Source organism: Manihot esculenta, chromosome 3 (genome assembly GCF_001659605.2).
Source record: "Manihot esculenta cultivar AM560-2 chromosome 3, M.esculenta_v8, whole genome shotgun sequence".
NCBI lineage: Eukaryota > Viridiplantae > Streptophyta > Magnoliopsida > Malpighiales > Euphorbiaceae > Manihot > Manihot esculenta.
Genome location: NC_035163.2, coordinates 21757606 through 21780623, shown reverse-complemented (window position 1 = coordinate 21780623; position 23018 = coordinate 21757606). Strand labels below are relative to the sequence as shown.

The window sequence follows — 23018 nt, the reverse complement described above, 5'->3', positions numbered from 1 at the left end:
AGTTATACCTTTTATGACTCATTTAGGAATAACCAATTCGTGGGGTGGTTGGAGTATCACATGAACTATAACGATTTAGGTATTTCGAGTTATGAAGGCGTGGCTGGGGCTTATATTATGTTTTCTGACTTATGCTTCTTGGCAGCTATTTGGCATTGGGTGTATTAGGATCCAGAAATATTTTGCAATGAACGTACAAGAAAACCTTCTTTGGATTTGTCCAAGATCTTTGGAATTCATTTATTTCTCTTCGGGGTGACATGCTTTGGATTTAGCGCCTTTCTTGTAACTGGATTGTATGGTTCTAGAATTAGGGGTGATCATTTAGTCTGTTTGATTCAAAATCAAACCGAATCGATTTTAATTAGAAATAGAATTGAACCGATTCAGTTCAGTTTGATCGGTTTGGATTTTTAATAAAATTTTTATTTTTTATACCTTATTTTTAGTATTTTAAAATTTAATTGAAATAATTTAATCTTGATTATAATCTAATCTTTCTATACTATTAAAAATAATATACTATTATCACTAATCGGTTGGATTCGCTTTTTTTAATTTTTTCTCATCAAAATAAAATCGAACCAAAATAATTAAAAATTTTAAAGTTAAAAACCGAACCGATCCGAACCGAAATGAATAAAAAATTGAACCAAAATTTTGAAGTAATTTGGTTCGATCAATTTTTTCGGTATGAACCGAATACTGCTCACCCCTACCTAGAATATGGGTGTCCGACCCTTATGGACTAACCAGAAAGGTACAACCTGTACTCATAATCATTGGAAGATTTATAAGATCAATTATATGATTAAGTATAGGATCTCTTCTTTTTTAAAGTCTCGCATATGTGTATAAATACCACCATTCAGAATAGAATAAATACATCAACTATTTCCTACAAATCTAATTTGTTACGGTTGTAAATCTCAATTTTCAAGAGAATATGAATAGAAATGTGAGAGAATATGAGGCGGATGAATGTGGAGACGGATTGAAAGGGAGTGGGTGATGAGTTTTATTTGATAAGAAGGGTAATTTACATACATTATTTTTTCAGTTTTGATGGATAAGCTAACGATAAAAAATGGATAAAAACTAATGGGTGTCCTTTTAGTTAACACAACAAAAATGTAAGAGTATTTTAATATAATTTTAAAATTATATGGACATTTTAATTAGTTAAGACAAGTAAACAGTAAAAAATTAATGGATGTTATTTTTAGTTAACAAAATAAAAATGTAAGGATATTTTAATATAATTCTAAAACTAAAAGAAAATTTAATTAGTTAGGTCAAACTATAAAGACATGGTAGTAATTATCCCATGATAATAACTATTTTAGTTCACTTTTTTATCAATTCCTAGTTATATGTTGGGATTAGAATTTTGAGCAGTACCATAAGCTCCTATCAGAAAATTCTTAAAACTGCAGGAGGGTTGAAGTTCACTACTACTACTAGCCAAATATGAAATCAGCATATCATTCTTCAGTGTCCATATTGAATCTATTATGAACTAAGGTCTTTAAAGTGAAAGCAAAATGCTTTTGAAGTAACAAGAAAGATGATAGCTCACTAGAAAATTTGTTCTGCAGTGATCTTTCCTATAATAATTTCACAATTCAAAGCTCATGTCAACAGCGGACAGTGTAAGAATTTATTTGACTCTATCTCGCTCTATCTCTCTCCTGCACAAACACACACATGGCTCTCTGTCAGTCTACCCTGCATACTACTAAATGTTTCACTTGCTTCCTACAGAAACTTATTCGGAAGCTCCTCGAATGGAAATGTTTCGTAAGCCTCGTATTGTGCCTTTTCTTTTCTTTAAATATGAAATTCTTTTGTTTGCTTTATATGCTTAACTTCTTATCTATTTCCTAGCAATGTGTTTGATAACTGTCAGTTTAATCCTTCCATATAACTCATTCTGTAATTTGATACTGACTTGATCTGTACCTTGCATCATTTTCAAATCTGCAGTACCTCTGTTTCATGCTTAAGAAGCGACCAATGTTCAAAATGTAAGTCAAGTTATGAATTGGATGCAGAAGGTTTTTCTTTTCTTTTCTTTTCTTTTTTTTCTTAATATATTGAACCTTCAATACATTATAAGCTAGTCCTAGAAGTCAGAGAGATAAAAAGTATAAAATTATGTTGGTGCTTTTCATTCTTTAACACCAGCGTAACATTTTAGAGATGAAAGCTTTTGCATTCAGAAATGCTCTCAGCTTATGTTTCTAACTCTGTCACAAAGCCGACCACTCTTCCCCATAACAATTTCATGGAATATCTAGAATCAGTTTGCCGATAATTGTGATGAAAATTTACACGTGTCACCAATAGTCCGGTAATAGTAAAAAAGTGTCACAAAAGCACACATTGGAGGCTAAGTCATAAACAAGTGGATGCAAGCTCAACATTTCGATGGCCTTGCTCAATTTAAAATGATGCGATCCAACTAGGATAAGAGGATTTCAAACACACACAAATTGAGAGAGAGAGAGAGCAAGATTGATTGGTAATTTTAATAGTATATTTAAAAAATATTGTTGTTTTTGTGTTCCTCTTCCAATCCATGATGACTGATTCATTTTGTTCTGGTGCTAGATTTCAATTCCTTCCATATAAATTGTGGAGGGACGGAAGCTAAGTTTAACGGAATTTCATATGAAGATGATGTAGACCAAGCTGGACCTTCAACATTCTACCAAGGTAGAACTAACTGGGCATTCAGCAGCACTGGACATTTCATGGATAATGGCCTTCCAACAGATTCCTATACCGGGACAAACACAACTGAACTTCCCGCTGGCACTTCTGAACTATACAGGGATGCACGCCTTTCTCCACTCTCTTTTACTTATTATGGTTTCTGCATGCGAAATGGGAACTACACAGTTAGACTCCACTTTGCGGAGATAATATTTACTGATGACAACACATATGGCAGCCTCGGAAGGCGCCTGTTTGATATTTACATTCAGGTAACTACTCATATTGATAACTATCATCTAGGATAACATGAATGTTCAAAATCCAGTCTTCATCCTTCTTGAACTTGAGCCCTATATAATTTTTTTGCCTGTAATACAGGGAAAGCTTGTAAAAAATGATTTTAATATCGAGGATGAAGCAGGTGGGGTTGGTAAGGCAATTATAAAAAATTTTACAGCCAGTGTAACAAGTCATACACTTGACATACGCTTTTATTGGGGTGGAAAGGGGACAACTGGTATCCCTCAAAAAGGAGTTTATGGTCCTCTAATATCAGCCATTTCTGTCACTTCTGGTAAGTCAACAATTTTTGGAGCTTCCAGTACACATTTGTGTACAACAACAAGCATTAAATCTTTAGATTTTATTCTTATATGATGCAATGACTACTTTAACATGCTCTAGTCTAGTTTGAAAATTGTTCGACTTCTTAGTTTTTGAATTAACTCTTTTTCTCTTTTTCATACTTATTTTCCCTTATCATGCAATGGAGAAAGAATGAGAAAAAAGTGTGAAAGTTTTTCTATTGTTTAGTTTACTGTCAATTGTCACACCCAGGGATTTTTGATTTTCTATTGAATTATGGTTGATGAATTTGGCAAGTAGTTTTGTATGAATATGCAATGTGAAGCTAGTGCTGCTGTCATAAGCAGTAGTCTGGACTATTCAAAAGGAATAAAAAAAATAGCTTTATTTTTCAATTTTTTAACCCGTAAAAACACAAAAATAGAGAACGTTAAATTGTTCCTTTTTCTTGTTAATCTGAAGTTGCAATATTTGCTAGATCATTATAGGTGGTACATTGTCGAACAAATTTCCCTAACAATTTAAGCTCAATTATCTATTGGTTTCATATTCTTTCTTCATGCAGATTCTACACCTGGCAGTAGGATATCTGCAGGCACCATTGTTGGAATTGCAATTGCTGTAGTAGTTATCATCTTTCTGGTTATTGGTGTTCTCTGGTGGAAAGGTTGTTTAAGACATAAAGATGAAATGGATCAAGGTATTTTTCTTTCAATTTCAACTTATTTGCTTGTGTTGCTAGATCTTTATTCTTTAGATTTTTCTTTTTCTTTTTTCCATTTCAGCTTCATACAATAAGTTGATGGTGCACAATATGTTTGAAACTTGATACTGCAATAGTACTGCTGCTGCGAATTTAACTAGTAAAACATAATTGTGTTAGGTTAAAGTCAAAGTTAATATTCTTACAACATTTATTTCTATGGAGATGCGACACTTTTCTAAGAAAATTTTGCTTCTTCAACAGATCTGAGGGGCCTAGATATACAAACAGGTTCATTTGCATTGAGACAAATTAAAGCTGCTACCAACAACTTTGACCCTTCTAATAAAATTGGAGAAGGTGGTTTCGGTCCTGTTTACAAAGTATGCAACACAATTACTTACACTACTCTATTGAGTTTTTGATTGTAGGAAAAAGATTACACTTTCTTGCTTAATGCAGGGCTTTCTTTCAGATGGCACCATAATTGCTGTGAAGCAGCTTTCCTCCAAATCCAAGCAGGGAAATCGCGAATTTGTTAATGAGATTGGCATGATTTCTGCTCTCCAACACCCTCATCTTGTAAAGCTCTATGGATGTTGTATTGAAGGAAATCAATTGTTGCTGGTGTATGAGTACATGGAAAATAACAGCCTTGCTCGTGCTTTGTTCGGTAAAAGCTGGCAAACATAATTAACTTAACTACTTTGAATATCCAAATTTCCATTTACATGATGCAAGCATATCTGAAAACTTCATGTGATTATGTTACTATCTTTATACTTACTGTACACTGATAATTTAAAAGGTCACGAAGAGTGCCAGTTAAATTTGGACTGGCCTACAAGACACAAGATAGCCATTGGCATAGCGAAAGGTTTGGCTTTCCTCCATGAAGAATCAAGGTTGAAGATTGTGCACAGAGATATAAAGGCCACTAATGTTCTGCTTGATAAGAACTTAAATCCCAAGATTTCTGATTTTGGTCTGGCCAAACTCGATGAAGAAGAGAATACCCACATAAGCACCCGAGTTGCAGGAACCTTGTGAGTTAGCTTCCTCAAACCTTTTCAATGATTATCACTCTTTTTTTTTTTCGTAGTTTAACATCACAAAAGTGAAAGGATGAACAGCAATATAGCTTATCCATTTAAGTAAATCTGGACAGTTTACGATAATACAATTGCAACCTGAATGGATAAATACTGCTGCTTTATTGCTAATGAATACATCTCACTATTGCACATAAAAATTGTCCCTCTCTTATTTAGCTTAACAACAATGCCTGTGATGGAAGTTTACGTGTCATTATTTTCATTTTGCAGGGGATATATGGCACCTGAATATGCAATGCGGGGTTATTTGACCGATAAAGCAGATGTGTATAGTTATGGAATTGTTGCCTTAGAAATTGTTAGTGGGAGGAGCAACAGTAGTTACCGACAAAATCCAAAGGAGGAATGCTTTTATCTTCTTGATTGGGTAAAACTATTATTAGAAATAGTTGCTCCTTCGACTGAAGGACTTCATTTCTTTGTTTATATCTTCATTCCTGAAATAAACAAATAACAAAGACGGCAAGGATTCCTCAGTTGTATTTATATACATCATGCTTTCAGGCACTTGTTTTAAAAGAAAGAGAAAGTTTATTGGAGCTTGTTGATCCAAAGCTGGGGAAGAAGTATGACAAGGAGCAGATGATGACATTGATCAACGTGGCTCTGCTATGTGCCAATGTCTCTCCGGCAGTTAGGCCTACAATGTCTTCAGTGGTAAGTATGCTGGAAGGCAAGACCTCTGTTGAAGATTTGGTTTTGGATGCAAGTGTCTCAAAATCACATGATGAGATGAACATTGAAGCAATGAGGAAGCATTTTCAGCACAGCATTGAAGATACAAGTTCCAGCATGACCAAAAGCAAATCACTGGATGGACCTTGGACTGCTTCTTCCTCTTCTGCTCAGGATCTTTATCCACTTATTTTGGATTCTGATTATTGGGAGAAGAGAAATTAGCTAAATAGTTACAATTATCAACCGTGTTTATGTCCTAAAGCAGTAAAGCTTGTAATTTTCAGTTCTCAAGTACATTTATCTCTTTATGTGCAACTTCTGTTTTAGAAAAAATTTTTTAAAAAAAAAATTGAAAGAATGTGAGCTTGCACATTCTTAACAATTGGGGTTGTGTCAATGTTGAATAATTTATTTACCCTTGGCCACTTTGTGGACTAGGCTCATTTAAGAAGTCAACATAGTTAATTAGGGTTCTTTAAAAAAAGAAAAAAGGAAAAAGAAAAAAAGAAAAGAATGGCACTGTAAAATTTCTACTTAGTTTAGATTTATATTCTCATAAATAGGTTTGTAAGTTAAGCTAGGATTGCACTATTTCACCTGTTAATAGAGTTGTAATTTCTTGAATTGTTAACTTATACAAATCAATGCGAACAGTTTAATAATATTTTAGAAAATTATCTATTATTATCATTATTTAGTACTTTCTTCATTTTATAATTTTTTTCACTTTTTTTAATTATTTGAAAATTAGTCTAATTTTTTTATACTATAATAACATATAAATTAATTATTATAATTCTATTTAATTTTATCTCATTTTCAAAATATCTCTTAATATTTAATATAATTTAAAATTTTTAAAATAAATATAACTAAAAAATCACAAAAATTTTTTTTAATATTTATAAAAAGGTAAAATGAATAAAAATTATGAATAGGAGAAAATATTTATTTTTAATAATATAATCATATCACAGTTTTCTTATTTTAAAATAATTAATCTAATTTTTAAAAAATATACTTGTTTGAAATATATGAGTTAATTAATTTTAAAAAAATTTTGAAAACTCATATTTGATATAAATAATGTTTTTAAAATATAAATAAACCGAATTACCTAAGAGTTTGCGGATTTAATTTAGAAAAATATAAAAATATTAGTCCAATAACTTTGCTAGTTGCCTCATATTCTTATGTTTTTGAGAATGATTTTTTAAGTGTATATAGAAATTTAAAATACTAAAATTATTATAGATATAGCAAAGGTTGATAAGAGGTACAAACTTAACTTCAAAATAAAAGTCCTTCAACAATGAAGGAAACAGTTTTAAACATGAAAAGAATAAATTTGAAATTCATTTAGGTTTACAATAGATTTGGCATTCAGTTGAGTTAATGCTTGAGAGTAGGTGACCTTGTACGTAGTCATTTGCCTGTAATTGTAATCTTTAAGTTTAAATCTATAAACAATCCTTAAATAATCAATAGCATGCTAAACTGTTTGTTGTTTTGCATATCCAAACTTATGGTGCTAATCTCGGTTCGCTTTGAGATAAATCTAATTCCATCGATATTCACATGTGAAAAAACATTTTTTATAGAGGAAACATCATCTTGAGAAGGTTGTAGATGATAGAAAAGGTGTAGCAAGTCAGAGTGCTAAATTATATTAGTATTTAGGGTGAATTTTAAAAAATTAATAATATATAAATTACATATTTAATTATTTAATTTGATTGGATTAAATAGTTAAAAATATATATATAATTTATCTGAAATTATAAAATTCAGTTTTTATTTTTTTATTTTTTAAAAGGTTATTAATAAAATAAATAATTATTAAAAATTTTATACTTTTAGTTTTATTATAATTTTATTTTAAAATTTTAAATTATTATTTATTTTATTCTAAAATTTACTGATATAGTATTAATGTTACGAGTGATAACTCGTAATAAATTTATTAATTTTTAATAATATAAATAATAAAAGAATACGATTAAAATAATTTTAAAAAGTTAAATTTTAATTAATAAAAAAATATAAAATATAATTATAATAAAAGAAGTATAAATTTTTACTATTTAATTGTTTTATTTATTATAAAGTAAAACTTTTTCAAGAATCATGACTGTACATGTTAGAAAGAGAAATTTATTCTTTATTTTATAAATACACAAATGGAATATTGGTCCTAAAAAGGTAGGGATGAGTTTTTGACATAAAAATTTAAGTAAGTGAGTTTTAAGAAAGAAAAAAAAAATACCCAAAATTGAGCTATAATGAATGAAAATTAATCATTCCCATTGGGACTTGCGTTGGCTTGCATTTTGCTAATATATTGAGAAATTTTTATTTAAATTCAAAATATATGAAAATAAATCCGTATAATTATTTTATAAATTCATGACAGGTCAAGTTTTTCCAGCTACTACCAGGAGACTAGTTGAGCACATGCATTGTCCATCATCATGTCCGCAAGCCGAAAACCTCCACACATTCTGGTGTTTCCCTACCCAGCTCAGGGCCACACTCTCCCACTTTTAGACCTTACCCATCAACTCTCTCTCCGTAACCTCACCATCACCATCATCACCACTCCTAAAAACCTCCCTACTCTCTCTCCGCTCCTCTCCTCCCATCCTCAAATTCATACTCTCGTCCTCCCTTTACCGCCTCATCCTTTACTCCCCGCCGGCGTGGAGAACGTCAAAGAGCTCGGCAACGCCGGAAACTTGCCCATAATCGGAGCCTTAAGCAAGCTTTATGACCCTATTGTTCAGTGGTTTCGATCCCATCCTAACCCTCCTGTTTCTCTCATTTCTGATTTCTTCCTCGGGTGGACTTCACGCCTTGCTAACGAGATCAATATCCCCAGATTCACCTTTTTTTCCTCCGGTGCTTTTCTAACAACTGTTGCAGACCACTGTTGGAATTACCTTGAGACTCTGAAGAATTCGGAGGTTGTGAATTTTGTTGCCTTGCCCAGATCGCCTTCGTTCCAAGCGGAACATCTGCCCTCTATATTCCGCCTATACAAGGAATCCGACCCGGATTGGGAAGTTGTGAGGGAAGGAATGCTAGCAAATACCTTGAGTTTTGGTTGCATCTTCAATAGTTGTGAGGCTTTGGAAGGTGAATATTTGGATTTTTTGAAGAAGAAAATGGGGCACGAGAGAGTTTTCGGGGTTGGCCCGCTGAGCTTATTGGGTTCGGATAATTCCAGCCGGGGAAACGCCGATTCCAATTCTTTTACCCATGTTTTTGATTGGCTCGACGAGTGCCCGGATGGATCAGTAGTTTACATCTGCTTTGGGAGTCAAAAACTGATGAGCAAGGCACAAATGGAGGCAATAGCGTTGGGTCTAGTAAAAAGCACGGCTCGATTCATTTGGGTTGTGAAAATGGGCACGACAGAACAGGTGGAGGACGGGTACGACGTCGTGCCTCATGGGTTTGAGGAAAGAGTTGCTGGGAGGGGCTTGATCATAAGGGGGTGGTCGCCGCAGGTGATGTTACTGAGTCACCGAGCGGTGGGTGGGTTTTTGAGTCACTGTGGTTGGAACTCAGTGGTAGAGGGAATAGTGAATGGAGTGCTGATATTGGCTTGGCCTATGGAAGCAGACCAGTTTGTGAATGAGAAATTGTTGGTGGATGACTTGGGGGTAGCAGTGAGAATCTGTATGGGGCCAGACTCGGTGCCGGACTCGGACGAGTTGGGGAAAGTGATTGGTGACTCAATGAATGGAGTTGCATATGAAGAAGAAAAAATGAGGGCCAGGAGTTTGAAAGCTAAAGCAGTGGGGGCTGTGAGAGAAGGTGGGAGTTCGTTGAAAGACTTGGATGAGCTAGTCAAAGAGATGTGGAAATCACTGGCTAAAGCTGAAAAAGAGTAATCTCATTTTTATATGTCTTATTAATTTATATAGAAAATCATCAGCACATGAGTTATTTACAAATAAAAATATATTAATGAATTATTGAATAAAAACCTTCATTTTCTTAAAAATTAAATTTAATAATTAGTTTTATTCTGTTTTTTTATTATTGTTTCTTAGCAATTTTGTTAACCTAATTTTAATTTAAAATTTAATTTTGGAGGGCACTTACAGTAAGCCCAATCATGAATCCTGAATGGATTCCCACTCAATATTATTTTAATTATTTACTTTTTTTTATTTCTATATACCACCCACACTGTTAAATTCGCTTAGATGTATTAAGAAATAAGATGTTTTTTTTTTTTTATTTTAAAAATATTTTATACTTAAATTCTTTTTGTTTTAAAAAAATATTTTTTAATAAAATATCTTTATTTTTTTTATTTTTAACATAATAAAATAACTTGTTTTTTATGAAAATTATTCTTTTAATTAAAAAAATATTTTTTATTAACTAAATTTTTTAAATATACTAGTATGAAATAATTGAAGTTTTAATTTAAAGATGATTAAAAATAAAAAAGTTCCCACCCATTGCCCTTTCCCATCACTCGTATCCGTTACTGGGCCATGACAACTCTTATATCACTTCGATAATTAAAATAAATAAATAAATAAAAACTCTTATATCTCCAAATAATATGTGATTTTTCAGTAATCAATTAAATTTTGGCCGCCACTGTCATCATCCGATCACTATAAGTCTATTACTGTTTTAATTTGCTTTTATACATTTAATTTGTTAATCCTTTTTTCAAAAAAAAAAAACTGGTCCTACTGTTTATATAGATTTTTTTTGTTGTTGATTGCAAAGATGAGGGATTTCATTGAATGAAATAGGTATTATAAAATCAAAGGCCCATTACAAATATCACAAGTTTCTAGGTCCAAATAAATAAAACAAGGCACTAGAAGTTCAAAATAAAATCTTAGGGATCCAACATCAAATGACTCGAATCTAAATCCAGTAGGAAAATCTTTGTTTGCTCTTCTTTCTTCTGATAGCGCTGGCTACTAGAAAAACTAAAAGGCTATGAACTTAAGGGATCTCTGGCTACTCTGGCTGTAAAATCTAGCTGTAAAAGCCATTAAAACAACCGATTGAAGATTAAAGAGATAACCTGTCATGTTTCAACTAGATACCATTAAAGGGAAGAAACTCAATTCTATTGTACATATAAAATCACTAGATTCAATTGAGGGAATTGCAACCATATAAAACTCTATAATTCGGGTAAAAACAGCTGCATAGATGAAGTAGTGCCAATAAAGGTGGTGAAGATGTCCTCGTTGGCAACTCAATAGCGTTTTTAAGTGTTGCTCCACAAGCCACTACCTTACCTCTATTAGTGAAACTACCTTAACGTGATATTAGGAGTAGTTAACAACCACACTTATCACAATTTAAATTTATATTTTAGATTGACTCTTATCTTATCTGTACATGCATTATAAATACACTGTAATCTCTATTAACCCATGTATACAAAAAAACACAGTTTATTCTAACTTCTTTATGGTATTAGAGCTCAGCCCAAACTGATACGTTTCTCTTTTCCTTCCTTCCCACGATCACCAAATCGATTCAATGGCAACTGAAACTGAATTTGACTCATCCTCACCAAGAACTCCCACCGTCCTTAACATTGGACATACATCAACCATTCTTCAAAGCAATCAAATCATCACATTCAACCCTTCATCACAGCTTCCTATCAAGCTGTCCGGTAGTACAAACTTTCCAACATGGAAAGCCCAAATTTTTACTCTTTTATGTGGTTATGATTTACTTCATTTTGTTGATGGTTCTGTTGAACCTCCTACTCAGATGATCAAGTAAGCTAATTTGGACATCTTGAACCCAGAATACAAATTATGGTCTCATCAAGACAGATTCGCAATACTCTCATGGCGTCTGTCGAGCCCACGATTGCTCCTTCTATTGCTAATGCTCACACTTCAAAACAAGCTTGGGATCACCTCCATATCACTTATGCTAATAAATCACAAACAATGATTTTTACTCTTCGTGATTTGCTTACCAAAGTGCAGAAAGACACGAAAACTGTTGAGGAATATCTGAGAGATATTCGTAACTTGGCAAATGAATTAGCAGCTGCAGGCTCTCCAATTGACAACACTGAGTTAATTGTGAAAATTCTTAGTGGCTTGGTTCAGATTATAAGGAGATTAGTGCGGCTATTCGTGCAAGGGACACTCCAATCAGTCTTGAAGAGCTTCATGATAAACTAACAGATCATGAACTCTTTCTTAAACATGAAAATGCCAAGAAGCCTCAGCCTACAATAACTGTGCAGATTGCTCAATCAACTGTTACATTGCAAACTAATCAACGACCGCAACGGCGATGGAACAATCAGAATCACCAGAGATCATTTTAGCATAATCAGAATCACTAGAGACCATTTCAGCATCGCTACTCACACTATAATCATCAACGACCATTTCTCCCACAATGGTAGCAATCTTCATACTCTGCTGTTCAATGCCAGCTCTGTGGCAAGATCAGTCATGTTGCCAGTGTTTGTCAATCCAAGTCTCATAGTCATATTGATGCCAAAGCCATGTATGCTACCCGCAATGAACCAAATCCATGGGTTGTTGACAGTGGTTCCACTCATCATGTTACTGATAATTTAATGAATTTGATGCCACCATATGCTTATTCTGGTCCTGAAGGTATTACAATGGGCAACGGTACTAGTATACCAATTACTCATACAGGTTCTGTTTCTCTACCCTTTTCATCCAAAGATTTTCGTTTACAAAATGTTTTGTGTGCACCTCAAATTAAAAAAACTTGATATCTGTGTCTCAATTCTGTAAACAGAATAACACCTCCATTGAATTTTTTCCTTTTGATTTTTATGTGAAGGCACTGAGCACGGAGGCGCCTCTTCTACGCGGAGTGAACAAGGATGATTTGTATGTTTGGCCGGTTTCACAATCCAACACAACTTGCTCTTTTCCTTCCACAAATATTGTTGTGTCTGCTCCAAGTTTAAGTCTATGGCATCGTCAATTAGGTCACCCCAATCTAAGAACTTTAAAAAGTATTTTAAATTCTTTTTCATTGCCTTATTCTCATTCCACTGATTTTCATTATTGTAATTCTTGTTCATGCAATAAAAGTGTTCGTTTGCCTTTCGCCATCATGTCTCTCAAAAGTCATACACCATTGAAATTAATTTACACAGATGTTTGGGGACCATCGCCTATCGAATCCATTGATAAAAACAGATATTATGTCATATTTGTTGATCAATTTTCAAAATATACATGGCTTTATCCCATAAAAAATAAAAGTGATATTCTTCAAGTCTTTTCTACCTTTAAATCCACAGTGGAAAATTTTTTTCAAACCACCATTAAGAGTGTTTATTCGGATGGTGGGGGTGAATTTCTTGCTGTTAAACAATTTCTTAACCACCATGAAATTCAACACTTTCTCTCCCCTCCTTATACCCTACAACGAGTAGCATAAGCTGAGAGAAAACATCGTCATATCATTGAAACTGCTCGAACTCTTTTACATCAAGCCTCTCCACCATACAATCTTTGGTCTTTCGCTTGTGTCAGTGCTGTCTATTTAATCAATAGATTACCCACAAGTACACTTTCTTATTCATCTCCTTATCAGACTTTGTTTCAGTCAGACCCTGCTCTTTCTAACCTTAGAACTTTCGGTTGTCTCTGTTTTCCATGGCTGAAACCCTATATCAAACACAAACTTGAACCACGATCTCGCCCTTGTGTGTACTTAGGTTTTTCTGTTCAGTATCATAGTTATCAATATTTTGATCCAACTTCTTCAAAGATTTATTTGTCTAGGGATGTCACATTTATTGAGCATGAATTTCCTTTTCAGACCATGTTCAAACAAGCAAACTTTAGTTCCTCTCTTCCAATTTAGCATAATCTTGATACACCATTACAGCAGCATGATCAATCTAGTTCGTCCCACTCAAATGATTCAATCCCATCCCCTATTACTGTCTCCATTCCAAGACATGCGAATCAACCTTCAAGCAACGTGTTAGAGGAGGTTTCTTCTGGTTCAGCAGCGTCACAATCATCAGGTACATCTTCTTCTTCTTCTTCCACCTTAAATCAAACAGAACTTCCTCTTTCATCTACTGTTGTGTCACCTCAATTAGATGTCTAGCCTGTTAATACCTCTACTAAAATTTCACCTCAATCAGATGTACAACCTGTTCATCGGGTAATCACTATATCTCAGAACAATATTTTCAAACCAAAGAAGATCTTTGATTACCTAGCTGACTAGACAAACGCCACTTACCTGCAACTGTTAAACAAGCTAGAAACGATGAGAAGTGGCGTGCAGCCATGGATGATGAATATAAAGCTTTGATTCGAAATCGGGCATGGGATTTGGTTCCTCCTAATGATTTACATAATGTTGTTGATTGTAAATGGCTTTTCAGGATCAAATACAAAGCAAATGGAGACATTGATAGATACAAAGCTCGCCTTGTTGTGAAAGATTTCACACAAAGACCAGGCATTGATTATCATTCCACTTTTAGCCCGGTAGTTAAACCAGCAACAGTCCGGCTTGTGCTTACAATTGCAGCACAGAATCATTGGCAACAGCTACATCAATTAGATGTGAACAACGCCTTCTTACAAGGGAAATTGGATTATGAGGTTTATATGAGACAACCTAAGAGTTATGTCAATTCTGAATTCCCAACCTATGTCTGCAAACTTAACAAAGCTAACTATGGGTTGCGGCAAGCTCCCAGGGCTTGGTACATGGCACTGAAGACTTTTCTAACACAATATGGCTTCAATGAATCTAAATCTGATAGTTCACTCTTTGTGTTTCGCAAGGCTGATATTATACTTTATGTTTTGGTTTATGTTGATGATATAATCATCACAGGTAATGATCAGATTGCTCTTACTAATGTGGTTGCTACCTTGTCCAAACATTTTTCTCTTAAAGATCTTGGGTTACTTCACTATTTTCTTAGAGTCGAAGTGTCCACAACGCTTGAAGGACTCATGTATCACAATCAAAGTATATATTTGATCTTCTCAAAAAGTATAATATGCATGATTGTCATGGTATTTCTACTCCTATAGCTTCTACTATGCTTACACTACAGGATGGTACAAGTTCCACAAATGTGACCCAATATCGTGAAGCAGTTGGCAAGCTTTAATATTTATCATTCACCAGGCCGGATATCAGTTTTGCAGTCAATAAGTTATCCTAATTTATACATTCGCCTACTATATCACATTGGCAAGTGGTGAAAAGATTACTTTGGTATTTGAAACATACAATGCATTATGGGTTGCTGCTTAGTCGACATAAATCATCTCAATTTTATGTGTACTCAGATGCAGATTGGGCTGGGGATCCAGGTGACCGAACATCCACATCAGGTTATATAACTTTTCTAGGCTCTGCTCCGATCAGTTGGTCTTCAACGAAACAAAGGATAGTAGCACGTTCTTCAACTGAAGCAGAGTATCGGGCTGTTGCAGGTGCCGTGGCTGAGATTAATTGGTTAACAAATCTATTTTATGAACTCACAGGTGGTAACAATTCAGTCTCTACTCCTGTAGTTTATTGTGATAATGTGGGAGCAACATATGTTTGTCAAAATCCGGTCCTACATAGTAGAATGAAACATATTGCTATTAATTTTCACTTTGTGAGGGAACAAGTCAATGGGAAGAAGCTTCATGTTTAGCATATTCATTCAGCGGATCAATTATCTGACTCCCTTACTAAAGCACAATCTAAACAGTTGTTCTTGTTGCATCGGATCAAGCTAGGTGTCGTTGAACTACCACCTAACTTGCGGGGCGTATTAGTGAAACTACCTTAACGTGATATTATGTAATACCCGGCTAGACTCCGGTATCGGAATTCCTACCGTCCGGTGGAATCTCGGATGTCGGAAGCCTCTAGTAGGATAAAACCATGTTTTTTTTAAAAATGTATTAATGTGTTTTATGTTTTAAGCATGAAAGAAAATGAGTTTTTTTGCATGAAAATCGCATTGGAGGAAAACTCAGGTTCGGCCGCCGAACCTCAAGTTCGGCCGCCGAACATGCATGCGTTGCGGGTGTGCTTTAGGCCCCCGAAAGCATAAGTGAGGGAAGTCCAGGTTCGGCCGCCGAACCTCAAGTTCGGCCGCCGAACATGGCATGCATGCGGAGGCACATTCGGCCCCCGAACGTGGTCTGGCCAGCCACTATAAAAGGGTCCCTTAGCCGAAAACGGGCGAGCTTTTTCCCATTTTCGGCCAAGGTGAGCTCTCTGCCGCCCCTCACCAATCTTTGATGTTTTTCCTCTAGATCTTTCAAGATTTTCACTTGTTTTAACTTTGTTTTGAAGATTTGAGCTTTTGAGCAAAGTTTTTGGAGCTTGGAGGTTCAAGAACCAAATCTCTCCCAACTCCGAGTTTAGGTCGTCTCTCTCTCGATCTTCAAGAGGTAAGAGCCGATCTTAAGCTCATTGCATGTTTTAAGTAAGTTTTAAGTAGATCTATGGGGGTAGAATGCATGTTTAGGTTATGGTTATGTTTATGGGTATAAATGTATGTTCTTGAGCAATGTGGATGCTTGATGTGTTGTAGATGGGGTTTTTGATGGTTTGAGGCCCCTAGGAACATGTATGCTTGTGTATGTGTGTTGTAGAATAGGTTTGATGCATGTTTGGAAAGTTTGGAGGCGAAATGTGCAAAGGGAGCCAAGTTTCTGCCCTTTGGCAGAAACCAGGTTCGGCAGCCGAAGGATTTTCGGCCGCCGAACATGGCTGGGGAGGCAGCCTTTCGGCTGCCGAAGCTTGCCCCCGAAAGGAGACTTTCGTCTCTGTCTGGTAGTTTCGACCGCCGAAAGTGCCGCCGAACATGCATGAGTTTCGTCTCTGTCTGGGAGTTTCGGCCGCCGAAGGTGCCGCCGAACCTGCCTGACTTTCGGCTCTGGAGGGACTTTTGGCCGCCGAACCTACCGCCGAAAGTGCCCTGTCCAGGCCTCCTTTGCATGTTTTTCTATGGTTGTTCCTTGATGTTTTAGGGGGTTTTTGGGGAGTAGTTTATAGTTATGTTCAGGTATGTTTGGTCCCTCATTTGAGTCCACCTGTGTAGGTTCGGACCCGAGGAACCGAGGACCCCAGCAGTGAGTTCAGCTGCTTCGGTGTTGTCAGAGTCAGCCAGAGGTGAGTGGAACTAAACTTAATCTTTTAAATTGAGAAATTAAATGTTTTATCATGTTTCATGCATCATGATTATGCAATAGGGTGATTGCATTAGTTTTCACGAATATGCCGCATTGCATCGATTGTTGTTGATGTGGGTGAATATTGGATGACCCAATTAGTCCATGACAGGAAGACCAGGACCCCATTCTACGGCCTGGCACGGTTATGGGACTCGAAGACCAGGAGCCCAGAGGAGGCCCTGGGGCAATGGTAAGTAATGTATGTTATGACAGGAAGACCAGGACCCCATGCTACGGCCTGGCACAGAGTTAGCTTGGACTAATTGGTGACAAGTTCACCCAACCCTTATGTGAATTGTCTGTGTTATGATGCATCTCATTGGAGCATAGTGTTAATATGTTTTATAGTTTTGCTCACTGGGCTTTTAGCTCACCCCTCTCTCTTTACCCCCAGGCTTGCAGGTACAGGATAGAGCAGGAGTCCGGATAGAGTAATGAAGTTTTGTTTATGTAATAGCTAGCAATGGACATGATCAAATTGTAATGTAAAGTCTTAATCAGTATAGTTATGTAATGAGATGATGTTTATGGATGTTAGAAGTATGCTTGACCATAGATTGTTATTATCCCTTTTAATACATGATCTTATAGATTTTTTATGATGTTTATGTAAACCAACTCAGCATATGTTATGTCACCCATTGGGGGCACTGATGAGATCCCACTGAGGGATCCATGTTATGATTATGTTATGTATAGTGTATGCACAGGTTGAGTTGGTGTATGAATGGAAAGAAAAGTTTTAATTTTTATGTATGTTGTTGATCATGTATGGGATTATATAGGTTTACAGGTTAGATGTCAGGCTTGCTACGGGTCCCGGCGGCCTTAAGCCGATCTGGATCCTAGCGCCGGTAGCGGTCTGATTTTCGGGTCGTTACATATTAGGAGTAGTTAACAGCCACGATTATCACAATTTAAATTTGTATTTAGATTGACTCTTATCTTATCTGTACATGTATTTTAGATTGACTCTTATCTTATCTGTACATATATTTTAGATTGACTTTTATCTTATCTGTACATGTATCATAAATACATTGCAATCTTTGTTAACCCATATATACAAAAAAATACATTTTATTCTAACTTCTTTAACCTCCTTAGCTAGAGCAGAGGAAAACATGTATAAGAATTGAATATGTGAGTCTTTAAATCTGCATGGAAAGATTTAACTACAATAAAGACTAAAAAACCAAGGAAAAAAACATATCAAAGAAATTCTCATAAATAATCTGCAAGAAAAAAAAGGAAACAATCACCAAAATAATCATCCGAGATAAGGAGAGGAAGAAATGAGGAAATTCTGCTGCCTGAACGGAGTAGGAAAAATCAACATGCAGCAAATGAAATGCATGAGAGGTTGTATATTATAATTTAAAGTTTAAGGATAATAAGTTAAATTTACTCAAAATTAAATTGAAAAGCTTTTTTAAATATGATAAACTTTTGTTAACCTTATTATTGTCTCTGCACATGATTAAAACTTTAATTATTCATAACTATCAAGGTGAGGTTGAGCAGTTAAAATTTAAAATATTCACATATAATTAAAAGTATATAATTTTATAATAAACTACAACAGTCATGAAAGTGACTATCGTAATTATTTAAGTTTGAGTGAATACATAATATATTTTTTTATAACAGATTGAAAAATAAATTTTTAAATCTGAAATATAATTAAATACATTTATTGTGAGATTAAACTTATGAGTGCCATATTATATAAAGTTATTATATTAATAATAATAATGACATGAGTGAATTAATGAATTTTTACAACGCGTTTCTCACCTTTTGAGATTCAGACAAGGGATTTTTTATTTCTATATTTATTTTTGTTTGTATCTCAAACTTTATTTACTTACCGCTGCTAGGAATGAGGGTCGATTTTAGGGCTTGCAGATTTCTCGTTTTGCTCCAACTATTACTAATGTTTTGTTTGCTAATGATACTTTACTCTTTGCAAGAGCATCAAAATGTGAGGCTAACCATTTACTACAAATTCTCAGGGACTATTCTTCAGCATCTAGTCGATATATTAATTTTTCTAGATCTCATATTTACTTTAGCCGAATGGCCTCTTCTTTGAAGCAAGAGATTTTACAGCTTTTTCATATACAGAAAATTCACCGAGGTGATAAGTTTTTGGACTTACTGATAGCGGTTATCGAAACCGTAAAAAATAAACCATTATCAATCAACAAATAACTTGTAGATAGTAGCAATAGGGTCGAATCACAGAGATTTGACACTACGGATCTTCCTAATAATGACTTGGACAAATAAATAACAAAATAAAAAGAGGGGGTTTGTTTTGATGATATTGAATTAAAACTAAATAGTAAGAGAAAGCAATAATTTAAAAAGATGAGTAAATCAATGGGAGAAAAGCTCTAGTTGAAGTATGGATCTATTTCAGTTGTTTAGAATTGATCATTGATTTTTTGATACTCCTATTTATTTCAATAAATTAGTTTAGGTTGTGGAAGATGCTTCTCACAACCAAATTCCTCAGTTTTAGTTTGACTAGGAAACGTTCGCTAATCAAACACTAGTCAACAAGTTGTCAAGGAACGTCCTTGTGGTTTTTTACTTTTCAACTGTTGACTGCATTAAGATTTAGGGTGGCTTTTGGAGTTATCATAGGATTGATCTTGTAGTGTTTAAAGTAGGATAGGACTTCAATGCTTTTGAAATTTGAAATTCTCTCTCTTCCCGCGCTGCTGGAATTTTCTGGCGGAAGTGTGATTTGGGCTGTTGATTTGGGCAAATCGTTTGCCCAAATTGTTTCTGTGAGTCACTTTTAGGTTTCTGCTTCAACCTTCTGCTTCAGTTTTCTACGGGCGATTTGGCCAAATCACTTCGGCCAAATCAATTTTCCAGCTTTTTCTGCAACTTTTCTCTAACTTTTCATTTTCTTCCTTTTCTGCAAAAACATCACAAAAATATAAATTAAGCTGGAAAAATGTGTAATTAAATAGTAATAAAGATAATAAAAATGTGGCTAAATTATGTTTGATCACTTACCTATCCTTTTGGGCATATCTAAGCACTAGGCCTTGCATTGGATTGAGGATCACATCGGTTCTAAAACTCAAGCTTAGAAGTAGAAGCTTTTATCTCAAGCTGGTCGAGGTACTTTGATTTAGTCAGTCCTTACGGCTATTCTGTCTTATTCTATGTTTCTTTTTCAATATTCTAAACAGTTATGTACTAAGTTGAAGGGAATTTTAGCTAACTCCTTGTGGAGAGGATATAGGAAGATCTAAAAAATGCATTAGCTTAACTGGTGACGATCTTGCTTATTTAAATTTTATGGAGGTATGGAGTTCAAGGTGAAAATTTTAATCTAGCACGCCTAGCTACGCAATGTTGGCACCTTCTCCATAATCCGTCTAGCTTGTGGGCTTGACTTCTTAAAGGTTTATACTTTTCTCGCTCTTCTATTTGGAATGCACAAGTTAGGAGGCGAAGTTCTTGATCTAGCAAGGGATATTGGCTGGTAGGGATGTGCTTAAAGATGGCATCCAGATGAATATTGGCAATGGTCGTAGTACACTTATTTGGCATGATTCATAAATTCCTATTGTGACTAATTTTCGTGTGGTCAGACCGCTTTATTGCTCTCTTCATATTAATTTGATGGCAGATTTGACGAATCAGAATAGTATGGACTGGAATCATCATTTGGTTCATCAATTTTTCCTTTAATCTCTTGCTAAGACTATTCTCTCTATTCTAATGGCTCCTGTGGCTTTTTCTTTATTGCCCTCTTCATATTAATAAGCTTAAGGTTTTTCTCTAGCGTTTACTTCATAATGCAGTTCATGTCATGCATAATTTAGTTTTACGTGGCATACAAGTTTCTCCTGTGTGTCCTCTCTATTTTACACAAGTAGAAATGTTGGAATATGTTATTTTTCTTTAACCCCATGTTAGATTACCCATGTTAGAGCCACTTGGTTTTTGTGCCCTTATATATATAAACTTGTACTTGTCGGTTTTTTCAGTTTTTTTGTCTGGTGGGAGACCCTTTGGGATCATTTTAGGGCTGAACTGGATTGTGATGCTATTATGCAACTTTTGTCTCTTACTTTGTGGCACATATGGAAGGCGCAAAATAAGGGAGTCTTTGAATTTATCCTTCCAAATCCTTTAACTATTTCATCTCGCATTACTTTAGTACTATAGGGCTTAGACAATATGAAGTTTTTGCTATTTTTTCATCAAGTAACTCTCCGTGCCAATTTCAAAATGAGGTTTAGTTACTTCTTTTTTATGGGACTCTAAAATAACATTGATACTACTTGGAAAGGTCAGTTTTCTCCAACTGCCATGGCTGTAGTGGTTCGAAATAGTAATGATATTTTAATAGATGGTGTAGCTAAATGTGTGTAGAGTTATTCTCCTTTAGTTGTGGAGACTCGTGTCATACTTAAAACTCTTCAGTTAGTCTTGGCTAGAGATTCACGATCTATTATTTGTATAATTGACTTAGAAATTTTATTTGCAGTTTTAAGTAATACAACTTCCTCAATACCTTCTGATATTATGGCTACTATTATAGTTATTTGATTTTTGCGCTCTCAATTAAGTGATTTTTCTTTTGAGATTGTCTATCGAAAAGTAATATATTGAGTGGATAAAAAAATGCACATTAAAAGTTTAATAATATTTACTATATATATAGGGAATTTTAGGTCATTTTGTAGAAAATATGTTAAAATAATGAAAATTGATATTTCAAATATATAAATATATTTTTATACAAATTAATATAATAAAATTTATATTAAATTATTAAAATTATTATTAATTAAAAATAATATTTTATTTTATCATTTACAAAAAAAATTATTATTATCTTTATATTTTAAAATGTTGATATTTTTATATATTTGAAAATGTCTTTTTTTTATTAATTTAATATTTTTTCATAAAATAATTACTTTATAGAAACATATATTATTACTTTTAAATATATAAAATCTATAATACAAATAGTATACGTTTCAATTTTTATTTTTTTTTTAAAATATTATGTTTGTATACTTTTTAAATTGTTGTCATTTTCTGTTAACATTATATATTTTATATGTAATATGATTAATTACAAAAAGCCAATTCACTTGAAAAAATTGAAATAAAATATAAAAATTTTCATGAAGTATTATTAATTTATATAAAAAAATAATTATTTCTTTATTTTTGAAAAAAATAACCTTAGGAATCACCTTTATTATAAATGCAATACAAAATGAATTTGAAATTAATTAAAATTTGTTTGTATAATTATATAAATATCTAAATTTAATTATATAGTTTATTAACTTTCTTAACATATCTTATAAATATTTTTATATTATTTATCAAATTAAGATAAAGCTATAATAGGAAAAGACTTTTTATCTTTTTTAACGTTCGTAGCATTGTGGTGCAATTTTTTGCTTAATTGTATTTATTTGGCATTATGATTTAAGCATGAATCAATTATTTTTTGAGAATATATAAATTTCATTAACTTACAGAAAATTAAGCTAAAATAATAATTAAAAATTAATTTATTTATTTTAAATGCTCATCTCTAGTGGTAAACTTTTTCGATTTGAATAGAAAAGTTTCGAGCACTAGCAATGTGATAGATTCTGAGGATAATAATCTCTTTAGGCCACTTAACTGGGTAACTTCTGGTTTTGTTTAAAGAGGGAACTGTGACCCATTGCCATAGAGAACAGTAGTTAAGCTGGCGCTTTCGGTTGTTACTAACCGCATCAGTTGACAAGCTTTAGCGATTTCAAGTTCAGACTCGAGAGAGTCTTACACGCATTACCAACTAAAACTGTTTATTGAAATGACGCTTTTTTAAATGCCTTTCCGAAAAAATTCTTTTCTAATTAGTTTTCTTCACAAATAAGTTTTTTTTATAAACAGTTTCTAATTCACATCATTTTTGTAATTTGCGAGTGATTGATGTTATGGGTTTGG

At 33.9% G+C, this 23018-nt stretch overlaps 2 protein-coding genes across 4 annotated transcripts in view; both read left to right on the top strand.

Moving 5' to 3' along the window:
• Positions 1-6327, top strand: part of LOC110611356 (probable leucine-rich repeat receptor-like serine/threonine-protein kinase At3g14840) — a 34160-nt gene extending 27833 nt beyond the window's left edge. For 2 of the 3 annotated variants that reach the window (XM_021751633.2, XM_021751632.2), the window contains exons 14-24: positions 1599-1652; positions 1765-1800; positions 1987-2027; positions 2614-2990; positions 3100-3295; positions 3872-4006; positions 4274-4392; positions 4472-4682; positions 4818-5055; positions 5335-5491; positions 5629-6326. In XM_021751633.2, coding sequence (XP_021607325.1) covers positions 1599-1652; positions 1765-1800; positions 1987-2027; positions 2614-2990; positions 3100-3295; positions 3872-4006; positions 4274-4392; positions 4472-4682; positions 4818-5055; positions 5335-5491; positions 5629-6024 — 1960 coding nt within the window. In that variant the 3' untranslated portion in view covers positions 6025-6326. Of the gene's footprint in view, positions 1-1598; positions 1653-1764; positions 1801-1986; positions 2028-2613; positions 2991-3099; positions 3296-3871; positions 4007-4273; positions 4393-4471; positions 4683-4817; positions 5056-5334; positions 5492-5628 lie in introns of all 3 variants that reach the window. The other variant, XM_043954823.1, reaches the window with a different exon arrangement.
• Positions 6328-8175: 1848 nt separating this feature from the next.
• LOC110610342 (UDP-glycosyltransferase 89A2) lies at positions 8176-17478 on the top strand. The gene is made up of 2 exons (XM_021750221.2): positions 8176-9694; positions 17422-17478. Exons 1-2 carry the CDS (start codon positions 8274-8276, stop codon positions 17438-17440), a joined length of 1440 nt encoding a protein of 479 aa, XP_021605913.2. The 5' UTR covers positions 8176-8273; the 3' UTR covers positions 17441-17478.
• The last annotated feature ends 5540 nt before the right edge of the window (positions 17479-23018 follow it).

Bases quoted from the DNA above. Each gene is read 5' to 3' on its own strand.
- LOC110610342 (XM_021750221.2), top strand. From the start codon at position 8,274: ATGTCCGCAAGCCGAAAACCTCCACACATTCTGGTGTTTCCCTACCCA.